Genomic DNA, 12,802 nt, shown 5'->3' with positions numbered 1-12,802 from the left:
GCAGCCTGGATATTTGTTCTATTTTATAAACACAGAAATGGTTAGTGAAGTTTCCTGATAAATTTATATTGATAGCCAATGGAGCAGGGTACAGCTCAGGGAACACCATGATAGCAAGAAAAGAGAAAACAATATGAAAAGACAATTTGAAGAACAAACAGAGCTCTAAACTTTCATGAAAGAAAATATCCTTTGCATTGTAACTTCAATACAAAATGTTGATAACTTCCTAGTTGCATAGCATTAGGTAGTAAAAATATAAAATTAAATGCACTTTGGAATAATTAACATCATCCATCTTTCCTGCACAAAATCTGTCCTTCTGTCTGTAGTACATCTCACATATCGGACCATCCGTTCTAATTTTCCTATTTTCACTTTCAAGTGAAGCTTAGCTTTCTGCTTGATAATTACTGTTTTTATGCAGCTATCTAATGTGCAGACAAGAAGGCTGATTCAGTTATCTTGAACGATACTAGAACAGGGGTAAATTTAAAATGAGCGGCAAACAGTAGTTTTCTATTTTTTTAAATGTGTAATAATTGTTTAGGTTTGATTTTGAACACCACTGAATGGGTATAAATTTATTATGCTGGAATTTTATAACACAAACAGTATCTTTTTCTTTTGAGTGAAGTGAGAGATTAATCTGAGGAACCTAGCTCCAAATTTCCTGCAATTTTCTATCATTCAGTTCAGTTGTCTACTCTCCCTCTTACGATCAAAACTGTCCACTCACTTTAAATGGAAATAGTTGCAAATTACTAACAGAGAATCAACATGCTGATATTATCATTCAAACATAGATTTTGACGATATGGCCAAAATATTCCATATGTCAGGGACCAACTTAAATGAAATTTACTTGAGATGAGGTAATCATAATTTTTGCCCTTATAAGTTCCTTTTCCCACTACAGCGAGCAATACGGCTTTACCGTTCAATGGTCCCAGCTATGCTTCAGGATAAGTTTGACCCAATTGACAGTTAAAACTAAAAATTTGCTTGTCTGAAAAAATGACTTGGCTGCCCTATTTAGGAGAGCAAACTAGTATTTTAATTGTTTGTCATTATTACAGATCCAAAATAAATTACTAAAATAAAAATAATAAAATCTTGGGCGTGTGCCTAACTTAAACCAGGTGTTCTGCTTCAGACATAAACAAACGTCGCCATTTTCTTCAGCAGAGTGTATCTCTATGGTCACAAGAGCTCAATGATTGTTCCTCTCATGGCAATAAGCAGAAGGCTGTTAAAAAAAGGATCAGATTTTCAGCCTCAAACTAACCAACCAGGCAACACACAGATATTCATTGTTAAGATTAGAGAAACAATAAGGCTGCTTTTTCATAGAAATGAATAAAATCTGATTGATGTGTAGTTTAAAAGAAAATCAAAATAAACGTTTTTTTTTTCTAAATTTGATGATAACACCCTATTGACATTTTTTAATAGTGGTGTAAAAGAGCACAGCTATCACAACAGTGAGAGGCTGCAAATATGCTGACCCACCCTGGCATAGGATCTTGAATTTTGTCCATTTAGATCTGGCATTCTGATGGGTCACTCACACTTTCAGTATATTAATTTTACACTCCCAATTTTAAATGGCTTGTCAGGTTGTTGGGGAGAGATGTTAATAATATGGCCACAAGGCAGAGAAAATTGTTGTCTTCCCTTGCAAGTTACTAACCCTGATCCACCCTTTACCCCTACACTATGGAAAATTGACCAATACCCTAGTTTATAGTTAAATGGAAAGAAATGTGTTTTTACCAAATTTTTCAATGGGTTAGTACTGGGATGAGTGTGACCTTACTTCAGGTTCACTCTAGCAAGGAAATGCAATAGATAAGACTGGGCCTCAGCTATGAACATCATACTAAGATTTTACCATTAGTATTTATACTGTTTGTCTATGTGGTCTATTAGCTCAATTCAAGTGCTCAATGTTGCATAATAAGGTAAGCAAACAACTCATATGATGACCTTGCATGAAATTTCTCTTGGATTTCAGTTTTTATTTGTGATATGTTGTAATTTTCCTTTCTTTGCTTCAATATTGAGAGTTACCAAAAATGATCTGATGAAACTAGCTGTTGATTATGATGATTCATGATGAATTTTCCCACCGAAGTTAACTTTCATTGTCATATTTTATAAGGCAAAGGGGGAAATAAAAAATAAAGACAGCCTCAGAACTGCCAAGACCTGCTGATAAAGCAGATAAAACCATGAAACTGAGATTTATGTTTCTTCTGTTTTCTTATGTTAAATTTTTACTAAACGAGCAATAATTCTAAAAGTACAGCATTAGGTTTAGGTAAAATCAATTTCAAGGAAAAACATATTGGAAATTGGTGTGCTCAAGGAGAAGATAAAGCATGTATGCAAAAGTGACCTCGAAACTCCACTGTCAGAAAGCAATGTTTGTATTTAGTAATTGAGTAAGTTCTTCCAATGTTTAAAATTTTAAAGAGAATAAAAGTTAATAAATCGAGTTAAATGACAATGAATGTAACTGGTTGCTAAAGATTTTAAACTAACTTCCCTCAGAAAACTTGATGCAAAAGGAAAAAGTTGATGCAAAAGGAAAAAGCTGTTGTTTGTTTTTTTTAATCTGAGACATGGGTAGTCACAAAATAAACAATACTGTTTGTAAAAATAACAAATTAAAAGTAAGTTTTCAATGAAACAACAACCTCTTTCACCTTCTGAACAAACTAAAATATGGTTCATTTGAGGTCAAATGGTTTGGTGATACCATGCATAATTGACAGTCAACTTCAAGGTACTGAACATTTAGTACACCCTAATCTTGGCCTGTTCCAAGTAAGTACAGTAGTACCTTTCTTTTTTACTGCCACCCTTAACTCACATTACTACAACCATAAATAGTAATAATAATTATAAATAACCATCACAGACTAATCAGATAGAATCAAATCAAATAACCCAACAGTTAAGAATCACGGCAAGTTTTGACCAATACAGGCAAGTTTAGAGTAGTTATTCGACTCAATGCAGTGGCAGCTTTGAGAAAAAGTGGAGCTGCAGAAAAATGCAGTTCCGGATTGCACAGCAAAGGATCACAGCTCAATATGTTACAGACCTCCCACTCCGCTTGGGCTAGTTGAAGCTGCTGGATTCTCATCTGAAGCAAATTCCAAATGACTTCGTTTTGATACTGAACACAAAATGCACCAACTGAAAAGTAACAAAATGGGAAATAAAGACTCAAATAAAGGGGAGAAGCAAAAGTTTGAAGTATTTCTACAGCATCTTACCTGATAAGGTGCTATAGATGGTAGGGTTCCAAACTCCAACAAATGGATACTTGTTGTCCGACTGGGACACTGCTACATTAGATAAACTTTTTTCCTCTTCAAACATAGGAATTTTTCCATTGTGTTCATTGGAGGCAAGGGAAGGAAGATCTATGAGTAAACTGCTAAAGGAAGGAATTTTATTCCACCTGGTTTCGTTCTGGAAAAGAAAAAGAAAACGAAAAAAAAAAAAGACCCAAACAATTGTGCTTAGAGTTTTGAAAAATATAAATCACAATAAAAAGGAAAGTTCTGCATAATTTTACAAGCATACTAACAACAGCATTAAGATGTCTCAAAAAAGATGATTCTGAACGATTCTTCCCATTGCTTGTTCTTAATCTATTGATGAACTGATGAACTGACTTAAGAACTGAGACCAATTCAGGGGGAATCCCTTTGACATCAAGAGCCTCTGCCAGGCCAACAGTTGGCGTATTCTTTGGTTTTGGGGAACCATCATGAACAGGGCACAAATGGCTATGCCTCTCTTGTTTTTCTGCTAAACAGCTACTTGACTGTTAATTTAATAAACAAGAAAGCAAAAATGAAACAGAATTAAAGGAAACATGTAGGTGTTCAGTTTTCTAGAGTTGGTATTGTAAATAGTACAATTCTAGACACATACTTTAATCTGACTGCCACCACTGTTGCTGGCAGTTTTTTTAGATGAACCGTTGGTCATGTTTCCCTTGATAAATCTATCTCTGTTGTAGCCTAAGCCAAACTTGCCTGCGGGTACCTCCTTTATTGAGTTTGACTGAATAGAAAGAGAACCAGTTTTTTTTATGACAAAGAGCTATAATTAAAATAATTGTGATGAAGTTTAGCTGCTTTACATACCTTTTTTGCTTCCTCTTTACTGCCGTTACTTGCGACTTCATCCGGCCATGGGCTTGATACATCACTTCGACCTTCCCGAACACACTGTGAGTATTTAACTGCTTTTCCTACCTTGTCGAGCACAGCGACAAGCTGTTGCTTCTGAACCTCAGCACATCGGCACACATCAGGGGTACTTTCATCCTCGGGTAGAAGCCAGCCATGCAGCAGCTCCTGTGCTTCCCTAGAGTGGGCTTCAATGCTCAGTTTGCTTTGATGAGTTGAAGCAAATAGTGACTCCAACAAAGTTATTAATCTGAAATAAGAAAATACAGTTTGTTTCACATTCTAGACTATCCAAAAATCGCTCTGGAAATTTTATAACGTGATGAGATGGTTGCAAAATACTGAAATAATTCGACGCTGCAATCAACATTGCAACCCATCAAAACCTAAGAGTCAAAGAAAGAAAACATAGACACACCATACCTGTGCAGACTATGTTGGTTAGAATCAAATTCCATTGCTAATATGAGACTCGTAATTCGATGACAATTTTGGGACTTGGCGAAACAATGCCTTAGAAATGCAGCTAACAAGACATCAATTAAACTGGACTTGAAGAAGATGACTATTTGAATCGGTTTCGAGGTTGCGTTTGGCTTGTTTGGTGATCGGGGTGTGAGTGTGTATGTGTCGGATGTGCTTGTGTGTGTGTGTCTGCGACGTGCCGTGCCGGTCTCGCTTGGCGCGAAATTTCGATTTCTAGCACCTGGGAGACTTTTCCCTTTCGACTCTCCGATGCGCTTCAAACAGCCTTGATAGCGCAAAAAGGGTGAATGTGATGTGATTGAAGGGAAGGGGACGGTGGTTACGTGCCAAACGTGCCGCACGCGTACTGCGCGACGCGCGTATGGTAGACGTATTCCGACAGCCCCAGGAAGGTGCTAGAGGGTGTAGGAACGTTCCAACATCGTGTTTGAGGCGAGTAAGGTTTAATCGACCGCAGCCAAAAACAAAACGAGTAATAATAAATAACTGTAAAACAAATATAATTGATGCCTTGAAATTCATTGATCAAATCGAAAACCCATTTTAAAAGTATAATATCAATATCCTGCCCTAAGTAAATCACGGAGTTGTTGACTTAGTTTTTCTTCTTTCATTCTTCGAATGTGGCTCATCTGTAAAAGTTACACTCAGTTATGCAATTGTAGTGACAATAAGATAAAAAATAATTTCAGAATCCTCTTACCATGCGCTTATTTACATAGTCTACCAAAAATTGATCCAGGTTCATTTCACCAGAGAGGAAATGCTCAGCCACGCGTTCACTTTGCTCATCGGCATGGAGAGTTGCTGCTCGTAGACTTTCCTAGGAGCAAAATTAAAAGGTCAAATCAGGTGCATCGGGCTACTTTTCTCCCAGCAAACAACACATGCCAGATTTATTCACGTACCCTAATACTTGCTGGCGTCCGGCGATCTGCTAAACGCTGAAAATGAACTCCTAACTCCTCATATGAAGAATGAACCTCATTCAAAATCTGTCTACGTTCTTCACAGGCTGAATGTGACTCATTTAGCTTTGATTGTTTCTCCAGATTCTCTTCTAAAATTTGAAAAACAAGATAAAATAAAACAAAAATACTTCCAGCTTTGTTATTTATATTTTTAAATAGACTTACTGGCCAAATTTTCAACAGTTGTCATAAGTTGATCAAGCTGTTCATCCAACTCACGGGACACAGGTAGCTGCTCAAGAAATTCATTCCTACGATCTTGGTTATCCATAAGTGCTTGAAGCTCACTCACACTTAGTTCAGCTAATTCTGGAAATATCTAATAGAGAAAAGGCTTAAAGTAACACACTTTGAGTGGGACAAGCTTGAGCAAAAGTCAGTAAGCAGATATAAATAGGTACCATTTGTTGTAACTGTGTTTGCTGCAGTGGTTGAGTAGAAGAAGGTGCTTGTGCTTGTGAATTAGCTTCATTTGGAGCATTAGTAACTATAGTTGAGCCTGCAAGGTAAATGATAGTATTTTGTTTAATTTTTGAGAACTGTGAGTGAAAATTATCAAAATAAAATGGAAAAAGATACAATGATAAACCGTTCTTACTTGTGCTGTCTCCTATCCATGCTGGGGGTCTCAGCTCAAATTCTCGGACAATAGCATGCACCACTCTACCAAGGTCTGAATGTTGGGTGAACTGAAAAGTCGGGTAAAGGCAAGCTTTGAAATGTGTCGAAACTTAAACATTTACACACTAATAAATGGAGGCTTACATTTACAAGTCCAGGAGCAGCAGTGATTCGCCCACAATGGTCCACCCATGAGTGACCTACATTGGGAGAAACTAATAGAACAGGTTTTTCTAAAGGAAAATCTGGACCAAGCTGCACCAAAATAGCCATACGACGACTTTCAGCCCAAAATTCAACCCTGTATTCGACTCCTGGTTGTAACTCCTGAACACTGCACAAAAAAGATGAACAAAATTTGAAGCGCTATTAGTTGTAGGCAATTTGATAGTCCATTCATGACGAAGATGCAGCAAGGTAATTGTCTTCATGTGACATACTACATAAAACGTAAATAAACACTCATAACCTAACTGATGTAACAAAAATACTTACTTATCGTTAAAAATCTTCAGTGTATCTATTTGCCGCTTGCGCTTAAGCTTAAAATCTTCGGAATCTTGGAACATGTCGGTATTTTTGTTGTTACAAATTAAAAATTCAATGTGAGGAACAGCATTGTTGATCGTCCCATGACAGCTGCTAAAACTAGAACTAGAACAATAGACAACTTGAGCTAGGCGAAAGAAGAGGAAGAAAATACCTTCCCGAACATGGCGGACGCAGGAGAATTATAAATGCCTTCGGCTCGGGAACGGACGCTGGGCCTGGCGTTCTGACCATGGTCGGTAGGAATTTGGAAAAACGAAAATACTCAGAATTAAAGGACATGTAAGCAAACATATATATTGAGGCGCACTCAGTAAGACATTTTTGAGTAAATCGAACCCCTTTTATCACGGATTAGCCGGTTTTAAACCTTAAAATGACAAAAAAGGAAGCAGCGGCGGGGGTCGACTGCAGTGTCTGGCGAAGATCCGCGTCGGGCGCTATCTGCAGGGCCGCTTTGTGGGCTCATTTGCAGCCTTGTTAAGCTCTAGAGGGGCAAAAGTTTGGGCTTGGATTAAAGCCAGAGGCTTGAACTGCGACCACGTGCATTTATTTTAAAACATTAGGGTAGAAATTATTTGCATTCTCCTTACAAAGTCGGACTTCTTTAAGCCGTTAGCAGGCGGTGACTTCGAATCACCGACCATGGTCAGAAAGGTGTTGTGACGACTTTGTAAGGAGAGTGCAAATATTTTCTACCCTAATGTTTTAAAATAAATCCACATGGGCATAGTTCAAGCCTCTAGCTTTAATCCAAGCCCAAGTTTTTGCCTCTCTAGAGCTTAACAAGGCTGAAAATAAGCCCACAAAGCGGCCCTGCATTTAGAGCCCACCTCGGGCCTCTACTCCCCCTCGCCTGGCGGACGGCCGCCGTCGGCTGCTAGGACCAATGAGGGGCCGGCCGCCATGTTCGGGAAGGTGTTTTCTTCCTCTTCTTTCCCCTAGCTCAAGTCGTCTATAGAAAGTCCTTTAGGCGTATGCGACTTAGTTATTTCTCATATGACCAAACGATCCACAGCCTTGTAGCTTGTAGCTTCAAATTTCACCGGTCAACGCCTTTGACGAAAAACAAAAGAAAACTACCTCTTTCATTTAGCTAGGTGACTAACCTTCGAGTTGACTTGTCTATTTTTGTGTTTACACACAAGACATTTCAAACAACCTAGTATCTTTCTGCAAGTTTTTGTTTCCCTCAAAGTTCAAGTGGCAACCTGTTCAGGAAATGAGCTCCAGTGTGATGCTTTTCGCCTGCTCAAGGTGTTTTTCAAGACACCCATTTGAAGAGCTGTCTCCAGGACAGCAGTTATGCAAGGCAAGTATTTTCAGTTTACATTAGTTTAAAATTTTTCCAGTGATGGTTTCTATAGGATTTTCTTTGAAGTGTCTTTTCAAGCTTGGCCTTAATCGAGCTTTATTTGCCTATGTCATGTTGGCTCCATTTTATGGGTAGAAGGCCTAACCTGTAGTAGTACAGTGGACTACTTAATTATAGCTCTTTGTAATCTTTGTTGTCATTCAGGAATGTAGAGGCTCTTTCCCCGTTGTGAAATGCACATTTTGCCGCTCGGAGTTCCAGCAAACAAGGTAACCAAAAAAGTTTGCAATATTTTATTTCCTTTGACTTCTGTTCACCTATAGCTGCTCTCACCGCAACTACCTATCTTTCTATTACTTATTGCAGTAAAGGAAGCACTAGTACAATTTGCAAGAAATGTGAGCAAAATGTAAAGCTGTATCGCAAGCCTACAGCTTGTGAATATTGCAACATCATAGCTGCTTTTATTGGAAACAAGTGCCAGCGATGCACTAATTCTGAAAAGCGATATGGACCTCCGGTTACGTGTGAACAGTGCAAACAGAAGTGTGCATTTGACCGCAAAGATGAAGATAAGAAGGTGATGATATTGAATCTCTCTGAAAATTGTCAATTTAGTATATCTATCTTCTGACAAAACTTAATATAATTTTGATACCATGGTTTGCAGGTTGATGGGAAGTTGTTGTGTTGGTTGTGCACTTTATCATATAAACGAGCATTAGCTAAAACTAAACAAAGTGTTCAGGATAGAAGAGAGCACCAACGTTTAACTCGGGAACGTGAGCGAGATGCAAAAAGGAGGGAGCAAGCCGGCAGGTAAGCTCAGATATCCCCCTGTTCACTCTACATCCATAGTATTACTTAAATCATGTTTTTTCTTTTTACTTAAGATAATTTCATGTAATAAATTTAAGAGTACCTAAAGACTCAAGCATTTGTAGTATGAAGTCTTATCATACATATTTTTGGTTTGTAATTTTTCCTAGGCCTAGAAGTCACAACAAACGACCCCAACGAGCTGATGTTACTAAGCTTCCTGCACCAACAGCTGAGAGCAAAGAAGTTGTGGATGGACCACCACCCAAAGTTCCCCGTCCAGCAGTTTCCCGTGTTGATCCCCATGATCCAGAGCATGTTGTTGCTATGACGCAACTAAAGGAGAAGATAGTTTCTCTCAACAAACAGATGGTTATCAAAGATCAGCAGCTTCTGTCTAAAGACAAAATGGTCTGTTTTCTTCTTCCCTTTGGTACTTGAACATTTCTCTGAGGTGAAATGTGGAACTCACTTTTTGTCTACACCCTTTTGCAGATTACTGAGCTCAAAGCTAAGCACTTCACAGTGGAGAATGAACTACGGAATCGAATGCTTGCTAGTGAACGCGAGTTTAAGACAAAATCTGAAATGATGTCAGGTAAAATTAAAAATTTGCAGAAAGAAGTTGCAACTTTGTCAAAGATGAAAAACACTCCTAAATCAGATAAGAAGAGGATTGTTGAAATCAAGCACAAAGAGCGAATTTGTACAGTTGATCATAAAGAATATTTGAGACAAAAGTTGAAAAAGGCCGAAAAGAATGATAGTGACCAAAAAGATACCGATAATGAAGATAAAGAGGACAAGAAATCACGCAACACTATCAGTGATGATGATGATGATGACTCCAAAGATGCCTCATTCACCAATAAGACTCCTAAGGAGGAAAAGACTGAGAATAATGATAATCAGAGAAATGGAGATAAGGTGGAGGAAAATGGAGAGAAACAAACTAATGACAGTACAGTGAGTTCTCAAATGGAAACTTCAGGAATAGAGAGGAATGGTAATAATGATAAAAGCACAGGCAGCAACTTCGACGAATCCAGCAAAGACTTTGAGAAGAAGGACAATGAAGGAAGCAAAGATTCTGATGATGAGTCTATCAAGAAAGAGCGCTTTTCTGACAAAGGTTCTGCAAAGGGTGAATCAGACAAAGAATCAGATAGTGAGTCTGTGAAGAAGGAACGTAGCTCAGACAAGGAATCTGTCAAAGGAGATTCAGAGAAAGAATCAACTAAAGGAGACTCTGATAAAGATGATTCTGATAAGGAATCTGATGATGAATCAACTAGAAAAAATAATAGCTCAGATGATGAAGCTCCAAAAAAGCGGCGCCACAGCTCTGATGAAGAATCAAATAGGAAAGGTAGTGACAGTTCAGACGATGAACGGACCAAAAAACATCACAGCTCAGATGAAGAGTATTCGAAGAAACGCAAGCAGCTGAAGAAGAAAAAGAAGTTCAGGCGCGATTCTGATCGCGATTCCGACAAGGAATCTGACAAAGATTCACGCAAATCAGACAAAGATTCTGATAGAGATTCTGACAAAGATTCAGATAAAGATTCTGACAAGGAATCAAATAAAGAAAGTGACAGTGACAGTGATGCGTAACAATTATGCAACAAAGTCAATGGGCAAAGAGCCCATTCTTGCTGCTCTCATAGTATTGAGCATGAGCACATTGAAATCTAAATTACTTGTAAATATCTGCCACTTTTGAAAATAACTTATTGGTGTTTGTAATGTTATCAGGAGGAAAAAGTTTTATTTACTTAATCATTCATCGACATTCAATTATAAAATTCTGTATTTTTTGTTTCATATTTATTCTATGTTCTTGTTTTCCCCTGGAAGCTGCATGCATGACCTAGTGGAGTTGAAAGGTATGAATTCAATTCAGTTCTAGTATGATATGATATTTCTCCATCGGTCTCTGTAAAATTTGTTTCTAAAACTAATTTTCAGACTTAAGATTTTGAGCAAAGTTTTGTTCAATATTATACAGTATTATGTGATATTTCTATGTTAAGAGGAATGTGTATGACTTTGTTAAAATGTATATTTTTGTGAAACCGAAATTTGAAAAGCAGTGTGTAAGTTATTCCGTTTAAAAAAAATGAATTGTGTAAATTGAAGAAACTAGGAAGGTGGGTTATTGTGCACTATTTAAGGACACTTTTAGGTAGGATTATTTATCCATTGCAAGATGAAGACTTCAGATGGCTGTGCTTATGTGCACATGTTACAGTGTTTTCTTAGGAAATTTCTTTTAGTACCTTGTCAAAGTTGTTAGTAGATGTACTTATTCTAATGAATTTTCAAACTGATTTTCTTTAGATATGTCATGAAATTTATATCTTATTTCAAATTTATGTATCAGTCTTAATGTTGCTTTAATTATCAGTCTTCTGAATCAAGTTCATGCCGAACATGTAAAATCATGCGTTTCATACTGACACATCATCAAACTTGCTTCTATCAAGAAGATAGTTTGCTAGTTGTTTGTTGTCATTATACTGTTATCATGAAAACTCAGGCTTGCATGTCGAACTTTTTATGTCCTCAGGAAATATTTGATGAACATGAAATGGTGTTAGTTAGTTTAATTTATTTATCTTAAGAGGTTGTCTCTAGGCATGAATCATATTTTTAACTTTTGTTAAAATTTATTTTTATTACTTCCATATTGTGTTATGTAGAATGATGTTTGAAACTCATTTAAAATTATGGAACAAACTATGGAGCAGTCAGACACATCATAATTTTTTGTGCAATTATTAATTTAAATTACAGCCTCTGAACTTTCTTTTCTTGTATATTCTTACAATTTTGGTATCATTGGCGTAGTGTTTGCTCATTTTAAATAAATAACATACTTTACAGTAGTAAAAAATTGTATCTAAAAAAAAAACAAAAAATAGAAAATTGTAAACACTATGAAAAAGGCTTAGAGTAGGCTGTAGTTTGTTTGTTTGGTTACCACACAAAACCAGAAGCTTTCTTTAAGCTTTCTCCTATGAACTACTGACAATTTATAATCATATTGGGCTATTTATTTTTGTAATGCTTGTCAAATTTTCTCTGCCCTGTAAAATGCAATGTTACACTTTATACATTTACGACTAGATATCGAAACTACCTCGTAATCCTGTAAACATTTATGAAAGCAATTATCTGTTTTTCTATTGTGAGCAAACTTTGAAATAAAGTGTACTAAAGTGTACTGCCTGAATTTCTGTTTTCTTTTTCCTCTTTGAACGTTTTGATATTTGATCGCTCAGAAGGGAAGCAGTGGGGAAAAAGGAACCATTACCAGACAACTAGTAAACAAATTGGGCTCCTCGTCACTTCCTCTACACCGTAGGGAAGCCTCCTGCACTCGGATTTCTTTTTGATAAACACAGATTCACCAGTCTCAGTTCCCTGGGTAGGAGGTCGATCCACGCCTCTGGTCGCGACCCTTGTGGCCCTTGGGCCTTGAGCTCTACCGGAAGAAGTGTCAGATAGACAGGCAGTGTATCCCACTAGGAGAGCGTGTAGAAAGGCACAGGAAATGGGTCTCGAACGCCGGTCTTCGAGTTCGCGGGACGACGCGTCTTGGCTTGGCATGCGTCCGGTAGCTTCCAATAACACCGCCTTATTCCTGTGGGAGGCTCTCGTCTCGAAGCAGGCCGGCCTCAAATTGGTTGCGATCATTATTCCGCGATTCGCACCTCACCTACCCCTTCTTTCCGCCTTTCGTCACGTCACCCCCACCCCACCGCCGGAGCCGGCCCATGCCGTCTCGCGGACGTCCCGGGGTGGTACGACCCTGGAGGCGC

The 12,802-nt window shown here is 37.9% G+C and overlaps 4 protein-coding genes across 5 annotated transcripts in view; 2 read left to right on the top strand and 2 right to left on the bottom strand.

Moving 5' to 3' along the window:
• The window catches only part of LOC117643475 (potassium voltage-gated channel protein eag), a 28,803-nt gene extending 26,684 nt beyond the window's left edge, over nucleotides 1-2,119 (top strand). The window contains exons 18-19 of the mRNA XM_034382403.1: nucleotides 1,933-1,964; nucleotides 2,018-2,119. Of these exons, the coding sequence (XP_034238294.1) occupies nucleotides 1,933-1,964; nucleotides 2,018-2,119 (134 nt within the window). The remainder of the gene's footprint in view (nucleotides 1-1,932; nucleotides 1,965-2,017) is intronic.
• LOC117644228 lies at nucleotides 46-5,052 on the bottom strand. The gene is made up of 6 exons (XM_034383500.1): nucleotides 4,638-5,052; nucleotides 4,170-4,464; nucleotides 3,955-4,086; nucleotides 3,605-3,844; nucleotides 3,288-3,486; nucleotides 46-3,207 (listed from the first exon to the last, which is right to left on the bottom strand). The coding sequence occupies exons 1-6, from the start codon at nucleotides 4,670-4,672 to the stop codon at nucleotides 2,963-2,965; spliced, it is 1,146 nt and encodes a 381-aa protein (XP_034239391.1). The 5' UTR covers nucleotides 4,673-5,052; the 3' UTR covers nucleotides 46-2,962.
• A 124-nt stretch (nucleotides 5,053-5,176) lies between these two features.
• Nucleotides 5,177-7,819, bottom strand: LOC117644238 (vacuolar protein sorting-associated protein 37A). Of its 2 annotated transcripts, XM_034383518.1 has the most exons (9): nucleotides 7,804-7,819; nucleotides 6,788-6,959; nucleotides 6,437-6,626; nucleotides 6,270-6,360; nucleotides 6,073-6,170; nucleotides 5,837-5,990; nucleotides 5,609-5,760; nucleotides 5,404-5,523; nucleotides 5,177-5,332 (listed from the first exon to the last, which is right to left on the bottom strand). In XM_034383518.1, the coding sequence occupies exons 2-9, from the start codon at nucleotides 6,859-6,861 to the stop codon at nucleotides 5,258-5,260; spliced, it is 954 nt and encodes a 317-aa protein (XP_034239409.1). In that variant the 5' UTR covers nucleotides 6,862-6,959; nucleotides 7,804-7,819; the 3' UTR covers nucleotides 5,177-5,257. The 2 variants fall into 2 exon arrangements, with proteins under 2 accessions (XP_034239409.1, XP_034239402.1); XM_034383511.1 differs by lacking the exon at nucleotides 7,804-7,819 and having other exon boundaries at nucleotides 6,788-7,004.
• Nucleotides 7,820-7,889: 70 nt separating this feature from the next.
• Nucleotides 7,890-12,213, top strand: LOC117644218 (dentin sialophosphoprotein-like). The gene is made up of 6 exons (XM_034383490.1): nucleotides 7,890-8,153; nucleotides 8,361-8,425; nucleotides 8,523-8,736; nucleotides 8,827-8,975; nucleotides 9,146-9,386; nucleotides 9,471-12,213. Exons 1-6 carry the CDS (start codon nucleotides 8,064-8,066, stop codon nucleotides 10,590-10,592), a joined length of 1,881 nt encoding a protein of 626 aa, XP_034239381.1. The 5' UTR covers nucleotides 7,890-8,063; the 3' UTR covers nucleotides 10,593-12,213.
• The last annotated feature ends 589 nt before the right edge of the window (nucleotides 12,214-12,802 follow it).

Source organism: Thrips palmi, unplaced genomic scaffold, assembly GCF_012932325.1.
Source record: "Thrips palmi isolate BJ-2018 unplaced genomic scaffold, TpBJ-2018v1 HiC_scaffold_1, whole genome shotgun sequence".
Taxonomy (NCBI): domain Eukaryota; kingdom Metazoa; phylum Arthropoda; class Insecta; order Thysanoptera; family Thripidae; genus Thrips; species Thrips palmi.
The sequence above is the reverse complement of the archived record's forward strand: the minus strand, read 5'-3'. Positions and strand labels throughout refer to the sequence as shown.

Coding starts and splice junctions, on each gene's coding strand:
- LOC117644228 (XM_034383500.1), bottom strand. CDS start 4,672: ATGGAATTTGATTCTAACCAACATAGTCTGCACAG. Junction 3,845..3,954: donor GTGGTGGCAGTCAGATTAAA/GTATGTGTCTAG, acceptor TTAAATTAACAG/TCAAGTAGCTGTTTAGCAGA. Junction 3,208..3,287: donor CATCTATAGCACCTTATCAG/GTAAGATGCTGT, acceptor GTTACTTTTCAG/TTGGTGCATTTTGTGTTCAG.
- LOC117644218 (XM_034383490.1), top strand. CDS start 8,064: ATGAGCTCCAGTGTGATGCTTTTCGCCTGCTCAAGGTGTTTTTCAAGA. Junction 8,737..8,826: donor GCAAAGATGAAGATAAGAAG/GTGATGATATTG, acceptor CATGGTTTGCAG/GTTGATGGGAAGTTGTTGTG. Junction 8,976..9,145: donor AGGAGGGAGCAAGCCGGCAG/GTAAGCTCAGAT, acceptor AATTTTTCCTAG/GCCTAGAAGTCACAACAAAC.
- LOC117644238 (XM_034383518.1), bottom strand. CDS start 6,861: ATGTTCCAAGATTCCGAAGATTTTAAGCTTAAGCGCAAGCGGCAAATA. Junction 5,991..6,072: donor AAACACAGTTACAACAAATG/GTACCTATTTAT, acceptor TTTCTCTATTAG/ATATTTCCAGAATTAGCTGA. Junction 5,333..5,403: donor ACTATGTAAATAAGCGCATG/GTAAGAGGATTC, acceptor TAACTTTTACAG/ATGAGCCACATTCGAAGAAT.